Raw genomic sequence first — 25,798 nt, 5'->3', positions numbered from 1 at the left:
TTATAATATTATAAGTTCTTGAATTGATTTTAAATCAAACTAAATAAAATGTTTTTTCATTGCAATTTTATTTTGTTTTATTTAAAATTAATTTTAGGATTCAAAATATTCCTGAAAATTATAAATATGTGCTAAAATATATAAATATATATAATTGTTATATAACTGTGCTGTAATTACTTTAATAACAGTTTTATAACAATAAAATAATTTATATTACTATTATGTAACATTTCATCAATTTATATAATTGTTATATAATATTAAAGTTACAATGTTACAGTTATATTACATTTTAATTATGTGTTATGGTTTGGTTATATAACTGCAATATCCTATGAGTGGGAAATAATAACTAACGTGAATGTTACATGTAACATTCACGTTATATTACTTGTTACATTCCGTTTTATTACGGCAATGTAACAATTACATATCTGTGTTTGCTGGGATTACAACAATCTTTCACTGCAATATTGCAATATTGCAAATTCACTGCAAAATGTTGCTACATCATTGCTGTTGAATTGCAGCAATGTTAAAATGTCCGCTTTTTGGAAGATAATAAAATTATTGATTATCGTTAACATCTTTTATTGTACAATATTGCAAAAAATTATTTTATTACAGTATTATACCCAGCAAATACCAAGTTACAGTTATATAATTGTTCCCAGCAAACACAGTATATAAATGTTATATACTTAAGCATGTTACATGTAACGTATATGTTAGTTGTAATTTCCCACTCATAGGTGTAACATTTTTAATATTACATATATTACATTGTAGTTATATTGCCATTATATCCCAAGATAGCACTGACTTATCAATACATCAATGTGCTATTTGGTATATAATTACAATATAACTACAATGTAATATCCCATACAGCACCGATAGATTGCAAAAACATTACAACAATCTTTCACCGCAATATTGCAATATTGCAAATTCACTGCAAAATGTTGCTACATCATTGCTGTTGAATTGCAGCAATGTTAAAATGTCCGCTTTTTGGAAGATTGCAACAAAATATTACAACAATATTGCAATGTTATGAGTTTGCAATAATGCATTGTTATTGCAACCATAAACTAATGTTGCATATACAGGTATATAAATGTAAATAAATCATTAATGAAAATACGTTGTAGTTAAATGTTATCTATATTTTTGTTTATTGCAATGTAATCACAAATAAATATAATCACAGTCGATTATATATAATCACAAATAAATATTAATCACAGTTGATTATATAATCATAAATATAATCACAATCGATTAATCGAAACTTAAAGATAATTTTAAATTTGGCGTATGGGCTAGCATTAATTGCCCACTAGCTATAAAGAAACTTAAAGATAGTAACGACGTAGAGTTTGAACCATAAACTATATAATTCCAAACATAACATTTGAGCCTTAAAACATAGTTTGTTTTCAGTTAAGAGAACTTAAAAATAAAGATAAGGAATTATGTTAAAACAGATAAAGTAAATCATTGAACATAAAAAAAACTTAGAAAGAGCATTATAAATATTATAAACTTAACGAGGCTGATTTTCCTTTCCTGTTAAGGATCTGTAAAAATAAAATAATATTAAAATTCATATACTTACATAAAACCTCACCTACATAAAAATATACATACTGCATACAAGTATTTATAAAATTATATAAAATATAAACGCCTTAAGTACATACTTTGCTCTCTCAATTCGAACAGCAGCTTGGGCTAGCCACTTGGCAATAGTTGCGCCAATTTCGGTGTCACTTATATGTTTATGTGTTGTACGAATAGCTTCTATAACACAAAAAGTTATTATAAACATTACAATATAGTGTGTGCTTTTCACAAATGTTTAATTTGATACTAGTGGGGAACGTAAAATTATATAAAAAATTTAACTTACGTATAATTATTCTTGCAAGTCCTAAATCTTGAAAGCTTTTTTTAGCTTTTTTTCCAGCCCAGCTAAAATGCTGTGCCAAATTATTTGTCACAGCTTTTTTTAAAATGTTACGTATCATTATGTGTGCTGTACTTCCACCCACAAGTTGAAACGTATTAATCTGAAAAATATACATGATTATTAATAATATTAAAAAATATTGTTTTATACTCTCGTATTGATTGCGCTCTCTTTCTCCCCCTTTTCCTTTTTTTCTAAATTATTAATTAATTATTAGATTAATTAAACTATGTATAAAGCATAGGCTTTCTAAATGTCAAATTCAAATATAAACAAAGACTTATAGATTATTAGATTAATTACATTATTAATTATTAGATAAATATTAAATGTATTATATTATTATTTACATTTGGAATTTTAGCAGTATGCGATAAAAATAAAGAATATATTTTTAAAATATTCACCGCTTTATCTTTGAAATTAACATCTTTTAATTCTTCTTCAAAAGTTGTTAATTCTTCAAATGTTGTTATAGGCAGTTGTATAACAATCTCTTCTTGGCTGGAATAATTAGAACGTTGCATTTTCTCATCTAGCATGTCGATTTTATTTTCAATACTATTAAGTTTATATAAAACTTTATTTAGTTTTACAAAAACTAGTTTTTTGCATTCTGAAAAAATATATTTATTAAATTATTAAGTATTGCAGTTAACAATATTTATTATTAATAATTGTGTGAAAATATATCTGTGTACATGTATTTATATATATTGTTTTGATATAAAACATTTAAATCTTATAGATATTACATTTATATAAATATAATATATATATATAGAAACATACCACCAAAATTTTCTATATCGCTATCAATAGATTTTTCTGTAAAATCTTTTGTGTTCTTTGAAATATTTTCAATGTTAACAGTTTTATCTAAAAAGCAAAAATATTATTATACACACAAAAAATTATTTTTAATATAATATTTATAACAAATTATTACTGCTTAACACTTTTACTTACTGTAAGAATTTTGATATAAAACATTTGTAGGATTGTTTTCTGTGAATGTCTGCATATGCTTTTTTTGAGGTACAAAATTTCGAATTTCTGGACATGCAGGTAGGAGGTTACTACAACTTTGTCTTGCATAATTGTTTTCATTTAAATTATCTCCATTAAAACATAGATCTTCGTCTGAAGAAGATGACATAATTTTCTTGGCTTTCTCACGTCTTCTTTTTTTCTTTTGTATGTTTAATTCATCAGATGATGCCTCTATATTAGATGTGTCTTCAGCTATGATTAATTTTTCCATACCTTCTTCATAATTATCTGTAAAATTTAAAACAATAATATGTTATATAATAAATTTTAATTTACTAATAATAACTTGTAAAATGTACTATAAATAGGAAAAAGTGTTCAAAACTTTTTTTACTATATAAGTTCTTAATATAACAATTATAAATATAATAATTAACTTTTACCTGCTCTGCCAAAAATCCTTTTCACTGGTAATACTTCCCATTCAACATTTTGTGGCATTTCTCTTGTTATTATTGCTTTATTTATTCTAAATTTACTTTTAAAATGAGTAGGCCAAATACTTGAACGTTTATCTGCATTGTACCACAATGCAGGTATTAGCTGAAGTCCATCGTTAAATTCCGCAATGACATAATCGGTATTCATTTTTCTTTACAATGCAAAATATGTATATGTACTGAAGCATATAAAACATAAATGTATGTTCATATGTATACAACAAAATATATGTAATATATATATATATATATATATATATATAAAGAGAGAGAGAGAGAGAGAGAGAGATTGATACAAAAATAATCGCATTTTTATTATGTGTGATTTAAAATCATTTTACATCGTATGGTTTAAGGGAAATACTGCGAATGTATTAGGTTTATTTGCAAGAGGAATTTTCTATACTTTACAGAGCACATCTGTAATTGGATAAGAGAATATTTCATCGCTATTGAGCATCATCACTTTTATACCAAGCTCACTTGATTCACAAGGTATTTTATATACATTATTTACATATGTGAGTTTTTTAGCAATTACAAAAATATTTTCATTTTGTTTCACTATATTTAAAATAATAATATAACACCCGTTTACTAAGAGACAACAATTATTACCGTTATTATTTTTACAATGTATATGAAATTTTGTAGTGGATAACTGTAAATATTGTGATTGAGACTGAATATAATCAAGAATTGGTCCATCATTATGTGAATATTTTAATGAACATAAGTCTTTTTTAAAGTCTTTTTTTTGTAACAAAAAATCAATATTTTCTTTTTCTTTGTATCTTTTTACCAATTGTTGCAGTGGTTTTTCGTTCTTTCTTAATAATTTTTTAATAGACATCATATAGTTTTCAAAGCGAAATGCACTGAACTTATCTAACGGACCATATATTTTTACATCCGAGCATAAATGTAATAAGTTGTGGACATTATGTGACACAAATTTTTTCCCATACAATATTTCAAATGATAAAACGAAATTTTTAAGTAAAGCCTCTGCATAATCTATAAATTTTGTTTTACATAAATCCGGACGAACAAGAATTGTAATTGCTACGTGAAGCATAAGAAAGTGATTATACAAATTTTCTGTCAATGAATATCTTAAAACAATAGGTCCGGTATATAAAAGAAAATTTCTGAATTCTACAGCTTTCCATTGTTTTACATCTTGTATACATCTTGGCTTTCTAACAAAATCATTGGGTGTACTATTTCTAAGTAGGATTAATAAATATGATATTCTTTTAATTGATCTTGGTCTTAACCGTACAGAAAGCGGTCCTTTTATCCATAAAAGTATTAATTTTTTAACAACGCCCAATAATACAAGATGCATATAGTCTAAAGGTGTGTTCGTTATAGGTAAAAAATTCGGAATATTATTTACAATAGAGTAACCTATCTGAAAATTCTTATAACCATTAATGGCAAAGAGGTCATCAGTTCTTAAAAAATATGGTGCATTTGGAAAGCATACTCGACCGTTCAAATATTTTCCTTTTATTGTACATTTTGTACAACTGTAGAATCCAGTGTGACCCTTTGTATGTAAAATGAAGGATTTTGCTGGTGCATCGCATATCAAACCAAATAATTTAATTTTGATCACGTGTTTATCATAAATGTAACCATTGTTAAAGGAAATTAAATCATTAACCAATGGTTCAAGAAAAGTATTACAATCTTGCGGCTTTTTTTCTCCAAAATATGCACCAACAAAATATACATCTTCATTTACTGTATTTGAAAGTAAAATAGGCCACAATGAAGCCTGTGATGACTTTGATAGAGGAAGACCATCTATATTTACAAGTAAATCTATATATTTTTCGTTCGATTTTAGAAACATTTTCTTAATCACATTATCCAAACCCGCATAAAAATATTGTCCACCGCATGCATTTATTACATCAACTTGTGGAGTTTTCAGTAACGTCCGTATATCTTTTGAAAAGTTATATGATGTATATTGCTGCAAAAGTTTTATCAATGCATTACATGCATTGTGATTAATATTGTACGATAAAGCCCATGTAATTAAATCATTTTTAAATTTATTATTACCATTATCATCATCATTGTAATTTCTGCTTTTATTTTCTGTGATGACATTTTCACTATCATTATCATGATTACAATCTATTTCCATGCTAGGATTATCATTTTGACATGGTAGATAATAATTTTCATTGTTACAGATTTCAATTTCAGAATTAAGTGTTTCATTAGTGTCTTTATTAAACGCATAAATATTTATATCAGTATTTTTATTTAATCTAGTCAAACAATTATCTTTAAAAGATCTATTGGTACTGCATGATTGTTTAATGATTTGTGTAGATAATCCTGCTAGATCAATATTAGTTTGATCTTCAATAATTCTCCTAATATGACGTTTTGAAACAGATATTTTACCTTTTAATATATTAGACATATTATACATTTAAGTTTAAGCTTGTCAGTACAAATACAAATTTTTTAAAATAAATTACATATTTTTTAGTTATATCTGTAAATGTAATATATAATTCAAATAATTCAATAATTATTAATTAAAGATGAGAGGAAATAAATCCTACATACATAAGAATGCTTACCTATTAATGAAATGCTAATATATACATATATCAAAAGTATGTACGTATTACTCAAGATATTATACGTAGAATCCTCCTTGCCAAAATGTTTAGTAATATTCTCTGAAACAATATAGTAAAAATATTTTAATATAAAAACAGATTAATTTGCCTATATTTATTTGTATATAATGTGTTGTTTATACTATTACACATAATACAAAAACATATGCTTATTCTAGAGACAAAATCACATATATCCTCTCAAAATTTCAACTTGATTAGAACAGTAATAATTATATTTATCTATTATGTGCCTTTATATATTTTCTTATTTCAATATTTCTTGCTTTCTTTCTGGTTTTCTATTTCACAATATACAAATACATATTATCTGCAATGCGACAAATGTATATGCACAGTGCGAACTGTATAAATAGTTGAAACACTCATCACAAGTAAGAAATGATAATATAAAATATACACACATAAAGCACTAGCTACAGATTTATATATATTATATTACTTTTTATGTATTATAATTATTTATTTTAACTGCTGCCTATATTTACCTCTAAAGTATCTATAGTTTCATATTACTGTATCATAGAGATATGTACATATATCCCATAGCAAAATAGAAAATTAAATAAAGCAAAAATATTCACTTAAAAAATATACGAAGATATATCATAAATAAATATATAGTTTTTACTTTCCCAATCAGTCTCAGTCTCCTTGAGGTTATAGAGGTTATAGGTTCTTATTAACTTTGGGACAAGTAATTCTCTTTTATAATTACGAAATATAGATTTTTAACTTTATAGTATATCGTTATAATTAAACATAGTATTATCAAAAAAATGCTTACCTTTTCCTTTACACAGCAAAACAAGTCAATGCGAGTTACTGTACACGTGATAACCACGAGTTGCAACGGTCTACGTCTACTACGTAGCGAAGCCGGCGCCTACTATACACGCACACATGTATTGCGCAGAGCGTTCGGCGCAGAAATTTAAGCCAATGATTTAATAAAATTATTGATTATCGTTAACATCTTTTATTGTACAATATTGCAAAAAATTATTTTATTACAGTATTATACCCAGCAAATACCAAGTTACAGTTATATAATTTTGTAATTTTCCACTCAACAATATAATTGTTATAATTAATACACGTATTATATTTTTGAGTGGGAAATTACAACTAACAATTATATAGCTGTAATTTGGTGTTTGCTGGGTACATGTATATATATTACAATATATAAATTATAGAATTTGGATTACATGCAATATTTCCGAAATATTAATGTCATGTTGCTACAAGTGTGCTGGAATTTTGTGCACCTATATCTCTGCAATGTCTTTATAATGTTGCATTGCAACTTGCAACATTGCAACGTTGCTGCAATATAATTGCAATAATCTGTGCTGTATGGGATATGTTATAATAAAAAGGTTACATCTATGAGTAGGAAATTACAACTAACATGGATGTTACATGTAACGTACACGTTATATTACCTGTTATATTCCGTTTTATTATAGCAATGTAACAATTATATATCGGTGTTTGCTGGGTTAGTTGTAATTTTCCACTCAACAATATAATTGTTATAATACACGTATTATATTTTTGAGTGGAAAATTACAACTAACAATTATATAGCTGTAACTTGGTGTTTGCTGGGTATATGTATATATATTACAATATATAAATTATAGAATTTGGATTACATGCAATATTTCCGAAATATTAATGTCATGTTGCTACAAGTGTGCTGGAATTTTGTGCACCTATATCTCTGCAATGTCTTTATAACTTGCATTGCAACTTGCAACATTGCAACGTTGCTGCAATATAATTGCAATAATCTGTGCTGCATGGGTTATAGTTGCACCGAGATTTCGTCGGTGATTGGACAGCGAACAGCGATTGGTTGTCGAATAGAGGAAGTTCTAGAGTCTCTATTGAGATTCTAGAAATTTCTTTATCTGACAGCCAATCGATGCGCACGACAAACATTTTGTCGCATGTATGTAATATTGCCTGAAGTAACGTCAGTGCTGAGTCAATCCGAATATTGTCGTTTCTTCTTTCTCTCTCTCTCTCTCTCTCCTTCTCCCTCTCTCTCTCTCTCTCCCCCTCTCTCTCTCTCTCTCTCTCTCTGACTGTTCTTAACAGTTCCTAAGAAAAGAACTGACGACATACTCATTGAAGAGTTTATTATTCGTTGAACATTTGACGTAAAGAAACTATGTCGTTAAACACGGCACATACTAACGGCGGAGTTCTTCTCCATGCTGGCGAAGGGTGAGCAGCATTTTACAAATTATTAGAATTATTACAAAATTATTTGCCTCGGAAAATCTCTGGATGTAATGTTTTTTTGCAATACGCAATACCGCCATATAGCCTTCAGTAGCAATTATTGCATTATTACCAACGTCCTTGTCAATTTTAGCGGCGTATCAATCTTATAATATTAAAACTATCATATAATTCAGATTATTTAACCTTTAAGCGATATATATATATACATATAATTCTTATATTATATTTTTATATTTGTATTTTTTATATTTCTAATTTATATTTTATGTTTATACAGGATGTCCCGCAACATATGATATCCATACTGAAAATGCGTATTCTTGGTGTCATTCTAAATCACAAAGTTAATACACATGCCCTAAAGTCGAGTGTCGATTTTAAAGTTATATAGCGAAAAAATGCAAAAGTAATTATTTATTTAAGAGAAATAATTACGACCAATACTGGCTATTTAGATTTATTAAATCAATTTTACAAACACCATATTTTGACCATAATGTTGGTTCTCTTCAGGTGTATAGTTAAATATTAAACAAGAGAAGAACACTGTTGTGTCAATGACTCTCAGTTTAACACAAACAAGTGATGAAGTGTCATTGACACACCAATGTTCTTCCCTTTTCTCTCTGTTTTAATATTTAATTGAACACTTAAAGAGGACCAAAGTTATGGTTGAAACATATGGTGTTTGTAAGATTGATTTAATAAATCTAAATAGCCAGCATTGGTCGTAATTATTCATTCTCTTAATATTTGGACTGGATTAAAGAATCTAATTATTAATTATTTACTTATTTATTATTTATTTTTTTATTATGACAATGCAAGCAATTGTTTTTTGTAAAGCCAATCATGAGAGTTTGATTTTTAATTGCTGTTTAGCATGTGGAAAGTGGTTTATTTCTCAACGATTTAATGTATGTCTTACTTTATTGCACTAGTGTGAGAAAAGCACCTTTATGACTTACTTTATTGCACAATTTACAAAGAAGTTAATTATTATTTGATATTATTGTTCAATAAATAATATTATCTTTAATAAATAAAACTATTCTTATTTTAGGCAATTTTTTTCTGTAACTTTAAAACAATTGACTTAAAGGCATATATGTGAATTAAAACATTTTGACTTAAAATGATGCCAAGAATACGCAGTTTCAGTATGGACATTACATTGCAGGACACCCTGTATATTATGATATATATCTTATATTTATATTTTATAATTATATTTATATTTTATACATATATATATATATATATATTTACTTTATGCTTTATAAATTATACTTATGTTAATCTAATCTTAATCTTAGTAGTACAAAATTACAGTTCAAAAATCTTTATTGTCGATTTTTTGATATATATAATTGCTTTCAGCATCATACTCTTCTGTGACAATGTTACTATGGAGTTTCATGGACAAGAGCAGGCCGAATTTATTGGAAAGAAACAAGGCAGATTATACTTGACGACACACAGGATGATTTTCAACTCTAAGGATCAAAAAGATAAGATGCAGTCATTCAGTTTCCCATTTGTCACATTGAGCGAAGTTGGACTGGAGCAACCGGTCTTTGGCGCAAATTACATAGGAGGCAAGTGCCGTGCCCAGCCAAATGGTAACTGGATCGGAGAATGCAAATTTAAGTTAAGATTTAAGAGTGGAGGAGCGGTGGAATTTGCTCAAGCTTTGCTGAGAGCCGCGTCAATGGGTAAGTTGAAAAAGAATTGCAAAATATACTATCTACAAACTAATAATATGTAATGAAATTAAGCTTTATATTTCTAATTTTATACTATATATATATCTTATATATATATATATGTATATATAAGACATATATATATATATATATATATATATATATATATATAAAAGACATGCGTATGTATTCTTCATATGTATTCTTCGCATATCAGAGAACAATAGAGTTATCAGAGAAACAATAGCATTATCAGTTGTACTAATAAGAAAAATTTATCAATTTAACTCTTGTAAAAAATATTGTTTTATATGTGACTTTTAGCTCAACGTAATAATCCTGCTAATGATGCACCACCACCATATACACCTCCATTATCCGATTGGTATCCAGCGCAGCCTTCAGCTTATCAACCACCACCAACTGGATATTATGGATGGATGCCTCCGACCAACGTATTTCCTGATGTTCCACCAGGTCTAATAGCGAGAAGCGTTCAGTTTCCAATATTTATTCGCATTTAAAATGAGAGAAATTTTTTACATTATCTTAAATGTACCTTACAGTAGCTCTAGTACTATTTTTAGTGATCAAATTTTACTTGATATTTCAAAATAGTTGAGTAACTTTTCACACACTCAAATTACACAGATTAACACACTCTGATTTTTAAGGCTCTTGGATCGGCCAGGTTGGATGATGACGTCAGAAGCGAGAAAGCACACGCTGAAAATTCTTAGATGCCTTTTTTAAATGAAAAGATATTTCGATGAAACACTACTTCAGATGACTTTACCACCTTGTAAAATACCTCAAAAATTATTATTTTTTCTTGATAATCAACAACTGTAAAATGATAGTGATAACAAACTTTATCAATCGGAAAACGCAAACTAGACGAACTGGGCCCAATATTACAGCTATTGATTTATAAAGGAAAAAGAATAATTTTCGTATTTTAAAAATATGCTAAAGCCGTCTGAAGTGCTGTTTTACTTCTTAAAAGAAATATATTTTTATTCCGAAATGAAATCTAAGAATTTTCAGTGTTTTCTCGTCTCTGACGTCACAATTCCAATATGATCGGTGAGGAGCCAGAAATCCTAAAATTTGCATATTATAAAAAATATAGACAATAATAGATCTTTATATTATAATATATAACGAAGTCAATTGAATAACTAATATTTAAAAAAATAAATCAATAAGTCTTATTTTATGAAGCATTTTAATTTTTTCCTGACAAATTTTGTTTTTACACTTGCAAACATAAAAGATATTTAAGTATTTACATTCACATACAAAATGCACTCGGTGTGAAAAAATAAAAGCTCGTTCTTGATGGCAATTCTTATTTCTTATATATTGTTTAAGTGCTGTTAAAAGTAAAAATCTTAAAAACGTTGCATTATTAATGAATCTTACACAATGACTTTTGTTTGAAACATCATTTATGTGAATATATATTTCTTCTGATTATTTCAAAATGATACTTGCATTAAGTATTTGTTGAACTGTTTATTTCTTCTAGGCAATACGGTCTTTACGACGGACAGTCCGCCACCGTATCCCGGTATACAGTCGGGATATGGATATGCGAGCGGGCCGCCGCATCAAGGGATGGCTGGTGGCGCAGTAGCGGGACAGCCAGGAGTTCCCGGATGGGCTAATCCGAATTACAACGGCCAGCCGATGTCTCAAGCAGGTGCGTACCCTGGTGGTTACGGGCAACCGCCTTATAGCGGCTATTCACCTAACCCACCACCGTACTCGGCGTATCCGCAAAGCAGCTATGCACAACCTGGAGCTTATCAACAGCCGGGACCCTATCCATACCCACCTCAGTACTAACGAATTGTAACAAAGTGTATATCTGTAAATTATGCGCTTTTCGTTGAAATTTATGAGAGTTATGAAGAAATATTGATATATATATATATATATATATATATATATATATATATATATATATATATATATATATAGGAGTTTATATATATATAAGAGTGTGATTTAGTTTTAGAAAAGACGTTAATGTCATTTTTCCGAAGACAGGGTGTATACTCCCGGGAAAAACCTGGAATTCTCAGGAAATTTTTTCTATCTTGAAAAATCCTGGAATACTCATGGAATTTATTTTAAACTCAGAGAATTTAAAAAAAAATGCTCCTTTGATTTTATTTTCAAATTAGCTTTAAAGAATATAAAATTATTAGGTTTATATAAAGTATATGTTAAAATATATTTTATTATAAAATATAATATTATTATATTAAAAAAATATTTTGTTAAAAAATTTTGTCTAACAAAAATGAACTTAATTTAAAATTGTATTAAAAATTTTTTTAAATACTTTAATTTTACTTGGAATTTTGAACAAAAGTACACCTGAAAAATCATAGAATTTTTTAAGATTTGAGTATACACACTCTAGAAGAAATTCAATTATAGCTATTGTTTCCGAAAACTAATTCATGATATTTAGTCGTTTATTAACAGTAGACGTAATAAAAATCGTGTTTATACGTAAAAATGGAGCTTCCTTTTTGACTTGTTGCTTTTGTTTTTTTAAGAAGAAAACGGCGGCTGAAAGTCATTAAGAATTCTAACACAATCTACTTCTTGAAGAACTTATCAGAGTATTAAATGTACTACAGTTATACCAAACATTTACGTTAAATAATTAGATTTGTGAGGAAAAAAAACCTTTAAAACTAAATCACATTCTTAATATTATAAACGTTTCTATCTCGGAGATTCTAGAAACATTCTAATGCTGAATCTAAACAACGAGTTATTTACCTCCGAATATTATTTGTGTATGAATGCGCAATAACATTCGGAAGAAAGGATATATTAAATATTCTTCGAGAACAATATATTTATGTTTGCAAAGATTTACAGATTTTTGAAAAATATGTTAACTTGTATATTTCTTGCAATTCCATTGAATATAATAAGCAATTATATTTGTATATTTTAATTTCGCGCGATTATAGTTATATTAGACGTATTATTAACACACACACACACACACACACACACACACACACACACACATATATATATATAACATAGGTTATATATATTTATCATAATTATATATATATATATATATATATATATATATATATATATATATATATGTGTGTATGTGTGTATATGTATAATTACATATAAAATTTTATAAATATAAAATTATATAGTTATATATATATATATATATATATATATATATATATATATATATATATATATAATATTGAATGTGATAAATTGATTAAAGATAATTTGCTGTTTTTATTCAAACCTATCAATGAAAAACTTCTCTTTATTTCAAAATAATAATACGAAAAAAAAGAATATATATAAAAGACAGCTAAAACAAATTAATTAATAATCTCGTAAACTTAAAAGTTTTGAATATTAAGCAACGCGATTGCAAAATTTGTCCTTGCTTGATCTGAAATAGGATTGGCTTTCACTTTGCTCAGTTATTATCTCATAGTTGTGAGTTGATAGATATGAAACGACTTGGACAGATAGATATAGTAGAGTTTGTGTGTTTCAAGAAGTTACTTCTTACTATGATATATTGTGAACTGTCCATACATTTTTTATACACAAATTGGTGCATAGACAAAGGTTTTTTTGTTAAATTGATAAAGTAAACAATTTAAATCTAATCTGGTAAATGTATTAAACAAAAAATAGTGATTAACGAAAATTTAAAAGTTCTTTAGTCAGAATTTGTCATAAAAATTATATTATTATATGATACATTGTTATGCTTTTTAATAATTGAACATACTTTCATATATTAGTTATATTAATTTTTGATAATCAACCGTAGGAAAAACAGCAGCTAAAACTTCTAACAAAATTTAAAATCATGCCAGAAAAAAGTAAATTCAGTGCATCAAATAGAAATAATGTTTGTATGTATTTTATTAATATTTTTTAATATATTAATAATAATGCAAAAATTATATGGATTATACGAAATAACTTATCGCCATTGCACCAAATTTTAATGACAGATTTGATTTTCATGACATCGATGTTCAATTTATTAATTTTTTATGAGAATTATTAAATAATAATTACTCGTTGCAATTTTTGTATTAAAAATGTTATACAATTTATAAAATCGTTAAAATTTATATAAATATACTTATTATTATGTATTTATACCTAATTTAATATTTATACCTAATAAAGTTATTCACATTTTTCTTATAGTCTGATATTAATACGAGCATTTTTGTTAAGGAAAAAAATCCATTCTAATTCCACAAAAAACTATCATTAAAATTTAATGCGACAAGAACATGTAACATATATTATTACTTTGTATTCAAGTTCATTGTTCGACATTACCTTTTTTTTTATTTATCAGATGCGAAGGCCGCTGAAGCTGCACAAAGCGCATATTACGATCCTAATAGACCTCAATGCGCTTACGTTCCACCACCAGAATATTATGTAAGCATTATATTATTTTAGATACACATGAGATATATTAGTAAAATTCAAAAAATTATAAATTTTTTAATTTATTACTTTTTATAATTAGGTAGCAAGAGCATACGTCATTTTGACATAAATTTACTATTTTGCTCTGCTTCTGTAATATATAAAGAACATTTCTCATCTACTAAAAGTTTTAGGATTGTCTCTCGATTTATATAATAATTATATCTACATTTATATACAATGTCATAAAATACATATAATATAAAAAATATTTTTATTTATAGATTAGACAGATTTTACATATACATACTTGTTACAAAAAAATATACTTGATATCATTCAATTTCGACGTATGTAATAAATTATTTCGTTATTTCAGGAGAGTCCACCGGCTTATGCTAAGAAGTATCAGTGAATATATTATATATAATATATACGTTGCTTAAGTGAATTATATAGTATAATCTCGATATGCATTCCACCTTAGGCGAAATTATTGCAAAATTGTACGCCGCGCATTTAGTATAACAAACATTGCGTTCGTTTTATACAACATTCTGGAATCGAAATGCCTAGATTCAAGGCTAAAGATGCTATCGTTTGAGCGCCATGCAATGTTTTAAAGCACAGATTAAAACATAAGTGTTGCTGTAAAATACTTTGTAATAATACCAGCATGTATTAACGCGAGTATTTACAATAATTTCTTATGTACATAATATGTTATTCTTTGAAAACACGATTGTATTGTTTTATGTTTCACGCGGATCTATATAATTGCAGAATAAATGTTTACACGCATGTAAATATGTAAACTATTTGTATAATTGTGAATTTGCTATGTAGAACACATGTATATCTCTTTTTCAAACCTTTATTAAAAATGACAAAATTGCATAATATTGTTAACATGCCATTGCAATGTAATCGAATATAAAAACAAAAATCGATTTCGAGCTTCGAAATATATATTTTCACAAAATTTTAGTTTTATAATTAAAGACAAAAAGGAGAACTAAAATTATATTATTATTTTTGGATTTTTCTGGATAGCTAATCATTTAAAATGCGTTCAAATGTATCTTTCTCTTTAACAATATTATTTTATTTCTTCAAATGACAGAGAAAAATGACAATAATTACAGCATTAAATGAAATGCTAAAAAAATTTGATATTTATAATATATCATTCAATCTCAAAAACATTTACGAAATAATAAAAAAATAACTGCTTAGAGTCCTGTCTAAGCAATTTGTATGTTACATATAAATATAGGTATAATCTGAGAGAAATAGGTGTATAAAATTGCTTCCTCCAAGTCTATCCATACTCGGAAGTAATTGTCAGACTAAGATTTCCATTTTCAACGCGAGTACTGTGATACCAAATCCTCGTATCCAACAATACAATGTCCGCCGCGTCGACGGTAAATTTAAAAGATGCGCATTCGTTGTCACATTCCGGTGTCGGAGCTACACTCCATGTTTTACTACCTATTATCTGAGCTTGCCACATAAGTCTTGATATATAATCCAGCTAAAAAAAATTAAAAATATTTGTAAGTAACATAACAGGATCAAGTACGTATCTTATAAGTAAGTTTGAATTTATTTGCATGATTTCTATATGATTATTTTTCGAAAATAAATTACTTTCAAGTAGACTTGAATCTGGACAAGAATTAAATTATATAATTAAAATTAATTTTAAATTAATTAATTTTTAATAAAATTTTAATATTATATTCTTAAAGACATGCCGATTTTTACAATGATTATATATCTGACAGATCTTATTATATCGTTGGAAAAAATGTGTAACTTTGTAGGAGTAATATATATATATATATAGAAAATACATAAACCGGATAAGTCAATTAAAGTGTGTTACAGATTTATATATTGGAAACGAAAAATTTTAGAGAAAAATGTTTCAGACAAAAAGTTATATGGTTTCAAGGGGGACATGAAATGGTGTCATTGATTTGACCTTAACCTAAGTGTCATTTTTGGAAGTTACATAAAACTTTAAACGCGTTTTTCTCGAAATCACTTTTTTCAAACTGGGCGACCTCATAACTCCCACAAATCTTGACCGATTTACTTCAAATTTAAACTGTAGCTTCTAAGATACATTTGTCAGCGAACTACGTACGGATTTTACGTTCCGTTGTAAACTTTTTTTTTACAAACAATTTTGTGCAAAATTTTTCGTCAAAAAATGAAACTTTTTCTTCAAACTTGTGTCATTTTTACAAAAACAATTATTTTTTAATTTCCGTACGTAGTTCGCTAGCTAATGATATAAAGAATTAAAAAAAATTTGGTTTTTTGTTCTACAGCAAAAATTGGAGCAGCTAGTAGGTCGCCCGTAAGGCACTGTCCGAAACGAGTGGTCATCGTTGCAGAGCTCTGTCACCGCCATTTTGTAAAAAAAAAAATGCAAAAAAATTTTTTTTATATATTTCGAAGTATGTAAGATTAAGTACTTAAAAAGGATTTAGCCATTTGAATGTTACGTGAAGGTCACCTTTAATTTCTTAAATGAAACCTATTTTTTATTGCATATTCTTATAGCTTATCTCGAGTGCTTTCCAAAACGCTATAATAAAATATTAATTTTCTCTCAAAGTACTTTTTGAGTTATAAGGTTGAAAGTTATAGTACCGCCAGCATTAGCATTACCCAAGATGTACCACGCGGAGATTGCCCAGTCGGACATCTCATGTCCCTCTTGAAACCATACAACTTTTGTTTGAAACATTTTTCTCTAAAATTCTTCGTTTCTAAGATATAAGTCTGTAACACTTTAATTGACTCACCCGATATATAAAAAAATATATATAGCTGCTAGTTGCAAATTACATTTTCTTATAAACAACTGTTTTCTTTACATGTATACTAATTGATTTCTCTCATTATTTTGTGCGTAAAAATATTGAGGTAAGGTCATTGAAAAATGAACATTTTATGAGATTTTCAGTTTATGTAAAATTATATCAAATTAAAATACGAAGTATCTCGTAAACGATTCACTTTTTATAGCCATCCTGCTCTTGTAACTTATACCTATTTTTATGTCGATTGTGAAGAATCAATTTATATATAAAAAAAATTTCAAATAATCTTGAAAAATATATTCTTTAAAAAAAAGTCAATAGCGCTATATCTTCTGTCCCCCTGTATAAAAGAACAATTTTTATTTAAAACATTTTGTTATACAATAAATAATAAAAAATGTTTAGGAGTGATCGATTAAAATGGGACATCTTATTGTATACAATTGAGTAATGTGCGTCACTTATTTTAATCAAAATAATTTTTATTTTTGCTTGAAACCAGGTTTTTTTATATTTATTGCTTTATTCATTATTTTTAATAAAACTGTAATAAATAAAAAACATCACATATTATAATTTTTAAAAAATGCAATAATATTGCATACGACCTTTAATGATAGCGATATAAAAGGTGTTCGTACCCTGTACCCACCCAAGTAGAACAGGATAAAAGTCAAAATAATGGCAATTTGATCAAATTTGATCAATATGACGTCAAAATGATATCATTTTGATTTTCTGTTCTACTTGGGTACTACCAGGATTCATTTTATTTATATAACGTCAAAATGACGTTATTTTGACGTTTAATGACGTCAGTCTACTACCTGGATTCATTTTATATTTATTTATGTTATAAGAAGAGTAATACGTGACGCATTTTCAATTTTTATGTTTATTTATTATGTCATCAATTGTAATGACCAAAAAATATGTCATTAAACCTCAAAATAACGTTATTTTGATGTCGAATGACGTTATTTTGACGTTTAATGACGTCAGAGTCTGCTACCCGCATTCCTCTCTTTTTTCCGGATAAGAAAAAACTTACGTGCATTACGGCACCGTCCTCGTAGCCTACGAAGATATAGTTGCTATTTGGCATTTCCGCGTCGTCCGGCAAGAAATACGGCGCGCTGTAAAACCGCTTCATGGCATCCAAAATACGCGGATGACAGTTCTTCCAGCCGATGTACCAGGGCCGCTCGCCCTCTCCGTACACGTATCGCGCCTCGCTCATCGCGAACACCTCGCGCAGATTCGCGAAATCGCTCTTCAAGCGCAAGAATTGACATTCCTCTTCCAGGGACTCGTACGCGCCCTCGGTGTCCTCGTACAAATTTCGAAAAAATTCCAGGTTGTACTTGTCACGCGCCGGCCAATCGCGGGCCGCGTTCTTCACTATCATAGGCCGGGACGAGTAGGAATAAGAGCGCAGAAATTCCTCCTTAGTCAAGTTCGGCAAGATCAACGGCGCTTCGACGTCGCGGCAGTAATCGCAATCCGATACCGATCTCGTGAATTCCCACACGAGATAATTATTCGGCAATAAGCATCGGGTCTCGCGAAAATTCTTCATTATATTCGCGTTAAGGTGCCCGTTGAATATACCGTACAAAAGGAGCGCGAATAACATCATCGATATTCTCTTCGAGTACACAAAGAAATTACGATTCTTATTCATACTTTTCGCATCGATTGTTGTCAACGTGATAGATTTCAAATCGTTCAGCATGGCCCCGTGTTGGATATAATTTTCGGTTAATTTGAAAAACGTTTTTCGTATAAATTCCACGTTATTCTCGGTCGCCGCCATTTTAGATGATAGTTTAAATATAATTATTTTAATACTTTTGTGAGTCAGCTAATTTGCCTTTCATTTGCAAGAAGCTATTCGTTTTCTACTTGTATAGTATTGGCTCCTTATTAATAAGTAGGTACAAGCTGAATTTATTTCTCATTTTGACGTTATACTGTGAAATAAATCAAATTTTCAATATATTCCATTCTATTTACAGATATATGCATTATTTGAAATAGATGCATTTAAAATGGAAATACACAAAATACATTCATAAATATGTATTTATGTAATTTAATTTTTTGATAATCAAATTTATATTAAAAGGATTTAAAGTATAAGAAATAACAGAAATTAAATAATAAAAAATATAAATATATAATAAAGAATATAAAATAATAAATAATAAGAGTTTAAATTTAAAAATGTAAATAGTAAAAAATTCTTTCTATTTAAAAAAACCATTTTAAAAATGCCTATTTTCCATTTTCTATTTTAAATGGATATTTTAAAAAACATTTTACAATTTACATTTTCAAATAGAATATTAAAGTTTCAATTTTTGCATTTTAATTTCTATTTCAAGTGGATTTGAATTTACTCATTTTGCATATCTTTAGATATTGTTATATAATTTCGATTGGTTTCAGCAATATTAACGTAATAATATTACAATAATAAGAACCGTTCTTCACTGTTTAACGTGTGTATCTGTACTTACGCTTATCATTTCTCCTTTGACAAATATATATATGTTTGTATTGTACATGAATCATTGCCTTATTTTAGAACTTGATATAAACTGAGTATTTACACATTTTGTATCAAAAGATTGTAGAACCAATATCTAAATTAATAAATTCGAAAATTGCGAACAATGTTTTACCGCGTTTTATTTATCACGACAGTCCGATACAGCGATTCTTATTCGCAGAGACAGATCATGCGTGATTCATAAAAGCACTATTAAATAATAATTATGTATATAATTATATAAAATATATAATTATGAATACAACAGATATCAATAAGAGTTATAAAACACTAGCAAATAATACATAAGATATAAAATACAGCTTATATAGTACGCGCAACATTCTGCTCGACCTTGAGCTACATACACACGCGACTGCGAGAACTGCAAAACTGCTATTGATTATACAGCAGAAACTTTCATCTCCCCTTGGTCTTGGTGGGGATTCTCCTCCCAGCGGCATTCACAGCTGCCTTACGAATGGAAGCTGCAGCTAAGTACTTTAACAAGACGTTTCCTGCGTAGCGTGTTCAACAGATGTGTGTTCTTCCGTTTCTAGTAGAAAAATATAGCTCGCACGTGGCGTGTGCGTGCGCGCGACACGTTTAGGAATGTGTTTTTCACGTAGTATCAACAAGATTATATACATATATGCGGTTTTAAAGTTTTGTTCTATTATTTAATGTAATGCCTTTAATTTACACTTATGACAAATATACACCCAACTTTGATAATTAACACTCGAGTTAAGGGTCGACAGGCGACATGGTGGAGACGCCTATCGGCCGGCCGGGAATTACGGATTCTTATTTTCCAGATATTAGCGAAAATATTGAATGAATCTTATTAAATTTAGAATATTCTTAATCAGTAAGCTCATTTGTAGTCCTCTAAAGAGCTATTTTATGAAAAAAAGATAAAAATAAAAATTTTTAATAAACTTGGGGGAATGCACAGCTAGGAACGGGTAAGGTTGGGTTAGCCGCGAGTCCGTATTTTATTTATTATAAATTTTTAAGAGCGAAAATGTAAAATCCGGCCTTTTAGAGGACTGCTTTATTATATAAAGAATATATTAAAAAAAAATTCACGAAGTTATGTCACTTATTTTATGAAATATCTGGACGATAAGATTCTCACTAGATTCATAAGGAGCAGGGGAAATTTCTGTGGTAACATGCTGACTGCTTGACAAGGAGAGAGCATCATTCCATCTTTGTCTCTCTTACATCGCATATGTAGTAGCGTCCATGTAGGTACAAAAACTAATACGTGAGCACACGGATGCAAATATTGAGAGATAATGTCAGCAAAAAGGCTATCATATTATTTTTATTTTTTTGTATATGTATGCATATGTAAATAAAGAACAAAAATAAAAACTATTTTAAATAATAAGAATCTATTTGTGTGTGTGTGTGTGTAATTAAAAATTAATAAAAAAATTAAAAAATCAATTTATATACCATATATTTTTTTTATATCATATAAAAAAATCTTAGAAATGTACTTAAATTTTTCGTAGATCCTCGATTTTTTTCATTGCTTCTAAACATTCAGCTAAAAGAGCAGTTGAGACTATTCGAATAAAAAATATTTCATCTTATTTTTTGCAAATAATATAATATATTTTTTATTTAGGAGTCCAAAAATATATGTTACGCATAAGTTATTTATAATTTTCGTTCAAATTAAGAGAATATTGTATTGAATATATTGTAATGCATATACACATTAATTTTCGTTAATTTACTTGTTTAACAAAAACATGGTTTTTTGATAATAATTTAAAATTATTTCTGCTCAATGATTTTTAAATAGCCGCAGTATATTGACGGTGCAAAGGTAGCATAATCAATTGTTTTTTAAATGAAAACTGGAATGAAGGAATTGATTAAAGCTGTTTTAATTTGTAGATTTAAAATTTAAATTTTAAGTTAAAATTCTTAAAAGAAATTATGGGACGAGAAGACCCTATTAAATTTAATATAATTTTTTTATTTAAGGAAATAAATTTTATTTTAATGATTATATTTTATTGGGAGGATAATTAAATAAAATGAACTTTAATTTAAAGATAATTTTAACATTAATTAATGAAATTTTTATAAAGGATTGATTATTAAATTAAGAAAAATTTTTTTTTTTTATAATAATTATAAAAATTAATTACCTTAGGGATAACAGCGTAATATTTTTAGAAAGATCATATTAATAAAAATGATTGCGACCTCGATGTTGAATTAAAATAAAAATTAAATAAAGAAGTTTAATATTTTAGTCTGTTCGACTAATAAAATTTTACATGATTTGAGTTCAGATCGGTGTAAGCCAGATCGGTTTCTATCTATAATAAAATTAAGAAAATTTTGTACAAAAGGACTTTTTTTAAATTATATTTTTTTTAATGAATAAATTTAATTGATCAAATATATGTAAATAAATAAAATTACTTTGGCAAAATTTAAGTGTATTAAATTTAGAATTTTAATGATGTATAATAGAAAAAAGTTATACAAGTAATAATTTGTCAAAATTTAAGATTATATTTTTATAGTGCGTTAAATATATTAAGATTGTTAATTTTGTTATTAATTATATTAGTTGGGGTAGCTTTTTTAACTTTATTGGAACGAAAAATTTTAAGATATGTACAAATTCGTAAAGAACCTAATAAGGTGGGATTTATAGGATTATTTCAACCTTTAAGTGATGCTATTAAATTACTTAATAAAGAATTATTTTATGTATATAAATCTAATTATAATTTTTTTTATTTATGTCCTATAATTAGATTTGTTTTAATAATAATATGATTGGTATTTCCTTACATTACTAATATTTATTTTTTAAATTATTCTATTTTATTAATAATTGTTTTTATAACTAATAGAGGGTATGTTATAATTTTTATGGGATGATCAGCTAATTCGATTTATTCAATAATAGGGGCAATACGATCAGTTTCACAAATATTATCATATGAAGTAAGATTTATTTTAATTATTTTAGTAATATGTTATATTATTTTAGTAATATAAATTATGTTATTATATTAGTAAGAGAGAGATATTCTTTTTTTGATTTTATTAATTATCAATTTTATTTATGATATATAGTAGTTTTATATCCTTTGTTTATTATAGTTTTTATTAGGATTTTAGCTGAATTAAATCGAAGTCCTATAGATTTTATCGAAAGTGAGTCAGATGATTTAATATTGAATATTTTAGAGGTGGGTTTACATTAATTTTTTTATCTGAATATGGAATAATTATTTTTTTTAGATTAATTAGAATTTATATATTTAGGAATTTATTAAAATATTCAATAATTTTAACTTTTATTTTAATTAATATTTTATGTAGAATAGTAATTTTTATACATGGAATACTTCCTCGAATACGATATGATAAATTAATATATTTATGTTGGAAAATTATTTTACCAATAATTTTGGTTTATATTTTATTAATTTTTGGATTTAAATTTATATTATTAATAATAATTTAGTAAAAAAAATTAAATGTTTAAAAGTTAATAGAAAATTAAAATTTCTTTAATATGTTTTCAAAACATAAACTTAAATTCAAGATTATTAACTTAATTTAATAGTAATTTATAAAAAATTTAAATATTAAATATAATTATTTTTAATATTTTAAATTTATTTATAATAATAAATTTTAAAATATTTATTTAAAAATAATTAAATCTCAAATTTTTATTAGGAAAGGTAATAAGATAAAATAAAGAAAGTAACATAATGATAAAATTTGTCTAATAATGATAAAAGGTTGAGCTCCTGCTCATGTTAATAGAATAAAAATATTAATGAAAATTCAAAATAAATATTGATTTAAAGGATAAAATGATAATGAATTAAATTTTATAGAAATTAGAGGTAAAAAATATAAGATAATAATTGATGATAATAATGCAATTACACCTCCTAATTTGTTAGGGATAGATCGGAGGATAGCATAAACATATAGAAAATATCATTCAGGTTGAATATGAATTAAAAATGTATTTTATAAATAAATGAAATATTATATATATATATACAGATATGAAAGAACTTACGAGTAACGTATGATGGCTCAATGCAAGAATATTTAATCACGTAAAAAACTTGAGTTCAAATATATCAATATCAATTTTTTTATAATATATTAGAATATAGAAAATCATAGAAATATATTTTTTATATAGGCGATAAACTTAAAAATTTGATATTGAAAATATTTTAATCATTTTACAACTACACACACTATAAATATATAAATGCAAAATACTTCCGTAAATAAATTTCAATAAATCAATTGCACACATGCACACAGCTGGTATGTAGATTTTTATTAAATTTATTTTCTGAATTATTTTACACTTATATATATGTAGTAAAAATATTTTTTATTGATATATTTGAACTCTAATTTACTGGATGATATACTGAACATCCTTGCATTGATTATATATTACTCAACGGTACGTTCTTTCACGTTATAAGTTATTGGAGCAAATTATACAATAGCATCAATAATCAAAAAGAAATCAAGAATAATCAACATATCCCTTATATAATATATATATATATATATATATATATATATATATACGCACATATGTGCATAAGGATATATAAAATTTATAAAAAGTAGGTACTTATTAGCCTTGCTACGCTACTGCCTTCTGCTACGGAAGGCCAGAAAGCATTTTCAGGCGGCATCTCGCGTATACCGGCACGGTAGAGGAACAAGGAGAACACGTGATTATCGGTCCTTGTCTCTCTACGGTGCGTCCGCGTGAGCAATGCAATGGTGTATGTACGTGTACAGACATGCACCACTACATAAAACCCGAGAATTGGTTTCTCGGCGTTGGCAACACTGAAATCGGAGTTTCGCGTTGTCACCGCGCGAGGTCTCCAACATCAATTCGGAGTTTGGCCGACCGACCTGTCGACCCTTAAGTAACACTTTCTAACGTTTAAATTTATACATACTACATACATTGATCATTAAAGTTTGAGGCAAGTTGTAGGTTTAACCATCAATGATAAATGTAGGTTGGAAATTAATTTAAAAATGTACTCAATTTTGATGATTAACATTCAAATTTGAGTATTAACACTCATAGAACGAGTGTTAACACTTACAATTTCAATGATAAGTGTAGGTTGGAAATTAATTTAAAAATATATACTCAATTTTGATGATTAACATTCTAATTTGAGTATTAACTTTGATAAAATTAACGTACAAATTTGAGTATTAACACTCATAGAACGAGTGTTAATACTTATAATAACTTTAATAATTATTAAAGTAATTATAATTAAGTGTAAATAGGTTGGAAATTAAGTCTTATATGAGTAAATTGGAGATTGACAGCATGTTTAGATATTAGTTTGATGTTAATTTTCAATGTTTAATATCGATTTAATCGCGATGATCTCGTCATCATTGAGATGTTAATGTGTTAATCTTCATTAAGTATCGATTGCCGATCCTGCCATTAATTGAATATCAATTAGAAAATGCATGCACTATATAATTGAAGCATAATTGACTGCTAAAATAAAATTGTAATAATAGTAAAATAAAAACAAAATAAAAGGATAACAACTAATTACTTTCAATTCGTCTCTCTAATAATTTTTTAATAAATATTAATAAATATTATATTAATGTTTAACATACCTGTAATTAAAATTGAGAAACATTTTATTTAATTCTCTAATTCTCTTATTTTTAATTAGATCTTAAATTGTCTTAAATTGTTATTAAAAGGATAAAAAAAAGCATTGAAAA

At 26.9% G+C, this 25,798-nt stretch overlaps 3 protein-coding genes across 6 annotated transcripts; 1 reads left to right on the top strand and 2 right to left on the bottom strand.

The window, feature by feature from the left end:
* Positions 1–1,499: 1,499 nt before the first annotated feature.
* Positions 1,500–7,147, bottom strand: LOC114929503 (uncharacterized). Of its 2 annotated transcripts, none has more exons than XM_085488888.1 (9): positions 6,934–7,147; positions 6,084–6,185; positions 3,415–5,995; positions 2,948–3,259; positions 2,771–2,857; positions 2,386–2,594; positions 1,919–2,078; positions 1,710–1,809; positions 1,500–1,586 (listed from the first exon to the last, which is right to left on the bottom strand). In XM_085488888.1, exons 3-9 carry the CDS (start codon positions 3,617–3,619, stop codon positions 1,553–1,555), a joined length of 1,107 nt encoding a protein of 368 aa, XP_085345014.1. In that variant the 5' UTR covers positions 3,620–5,995; positions 6,084–6,185; positions 6,934–7,147; the 3' UTR covers positions 1,500–1,552. The 2 variants fall into 2 exon arrangements, with proteins under 2 accessions (XP_085345014.1, XP_029156905.2); XM_029301072.2 differs by having other exon boundaries at positions 3,415–3,650.
* A 1,062-nt stretch (positions 7,148–8,209) lies between these two features.
* Wbp2 (WW domain binding protein 2) lies at positions 8,210–15,487 on the top strand. Of its 2 annotated transcripts, XM_029301068.2 has the most exons (6): positions 8,210–8,384; positions 9,786–10,120; positions 10,436–10,588; positions 11,643–11,816; positions 14,511–14,596; positions 14,967–15,487. In XM_029301068.2, exons 1-6 carry the CDS (start codon positions 8,329–8,331, stop codon positions 15,000–15,002), a joined length of 840 nt encoding a protein of 279 aa, XP_029156901.1. In that variant the 5' UTR covers positions 8,210–8,328; the 3' UTR covers positions 15,003–15,487. The 2 variants fall into 2 exon arrangements, with proteins under 2 accessions (XP_029156901.1, XP_029156900.1); XM_029301067.2 differs by lacking the exons at positions 14,511–14,596; positions 14,967–15,487 and having other exon boundaries at positions 11,643–12,058.
* LOC114929499 (uncharacterized) lies at positions 14,845–20,793 on the bottom strand. 2 transcript variants are annotated; one of them, XM_029301065.2, is made up of 3 exons: positions 19,950–20,793; positions 18,479–19,400; positions 14,845–16,124 (listed from the first exon to the last, which is right to left on the bottom strand). In XM_029301065.2, exons 2-3 carry the CDS (start codon positions 19,241–19,243, stop codon positions 15,909–15,911), a joined length of 981 nt encoding a protein of 326 aa, XP_029156898.1. In that variant the 5' UTR covers positions 19,244–19,400; positions 19,950–20,793; the 3' UTR covers positions 14,845–15,908. The 2 variants fall into 2 exon arrangements, with proteins under 2 accessions (XP_029156898.1, XP_029156899.1); XM_029301066.2 differs by having other exon boundaries at positions 20,350–20,793.
* Between the last annotated feature and the right edge of the window lie 5,005 nt (positions 20,794–25,798).

This window comes from Nylanderia fulva, unplaced genomic scaffold (genome assembly GCF_048542155.1).
Source record: "Nylanderia fulva isolate GAGA-0341 unplaced genomic scaffold, ASM4854215v1 Scaffold113, whole genome shotgun sequence".
Taxonomy (NCBI): Eukaryota; Metazoa; Arthropoda; class Insecta; order Hymenoptera; family Formicidae; genus Nylanderia; species Nylanderia fulva.
The sequence above is the reverse complement of the archived record's forward strand: the minus strand, read 5'-3'. Positions and strand labels throughout refer to the sequence as shown.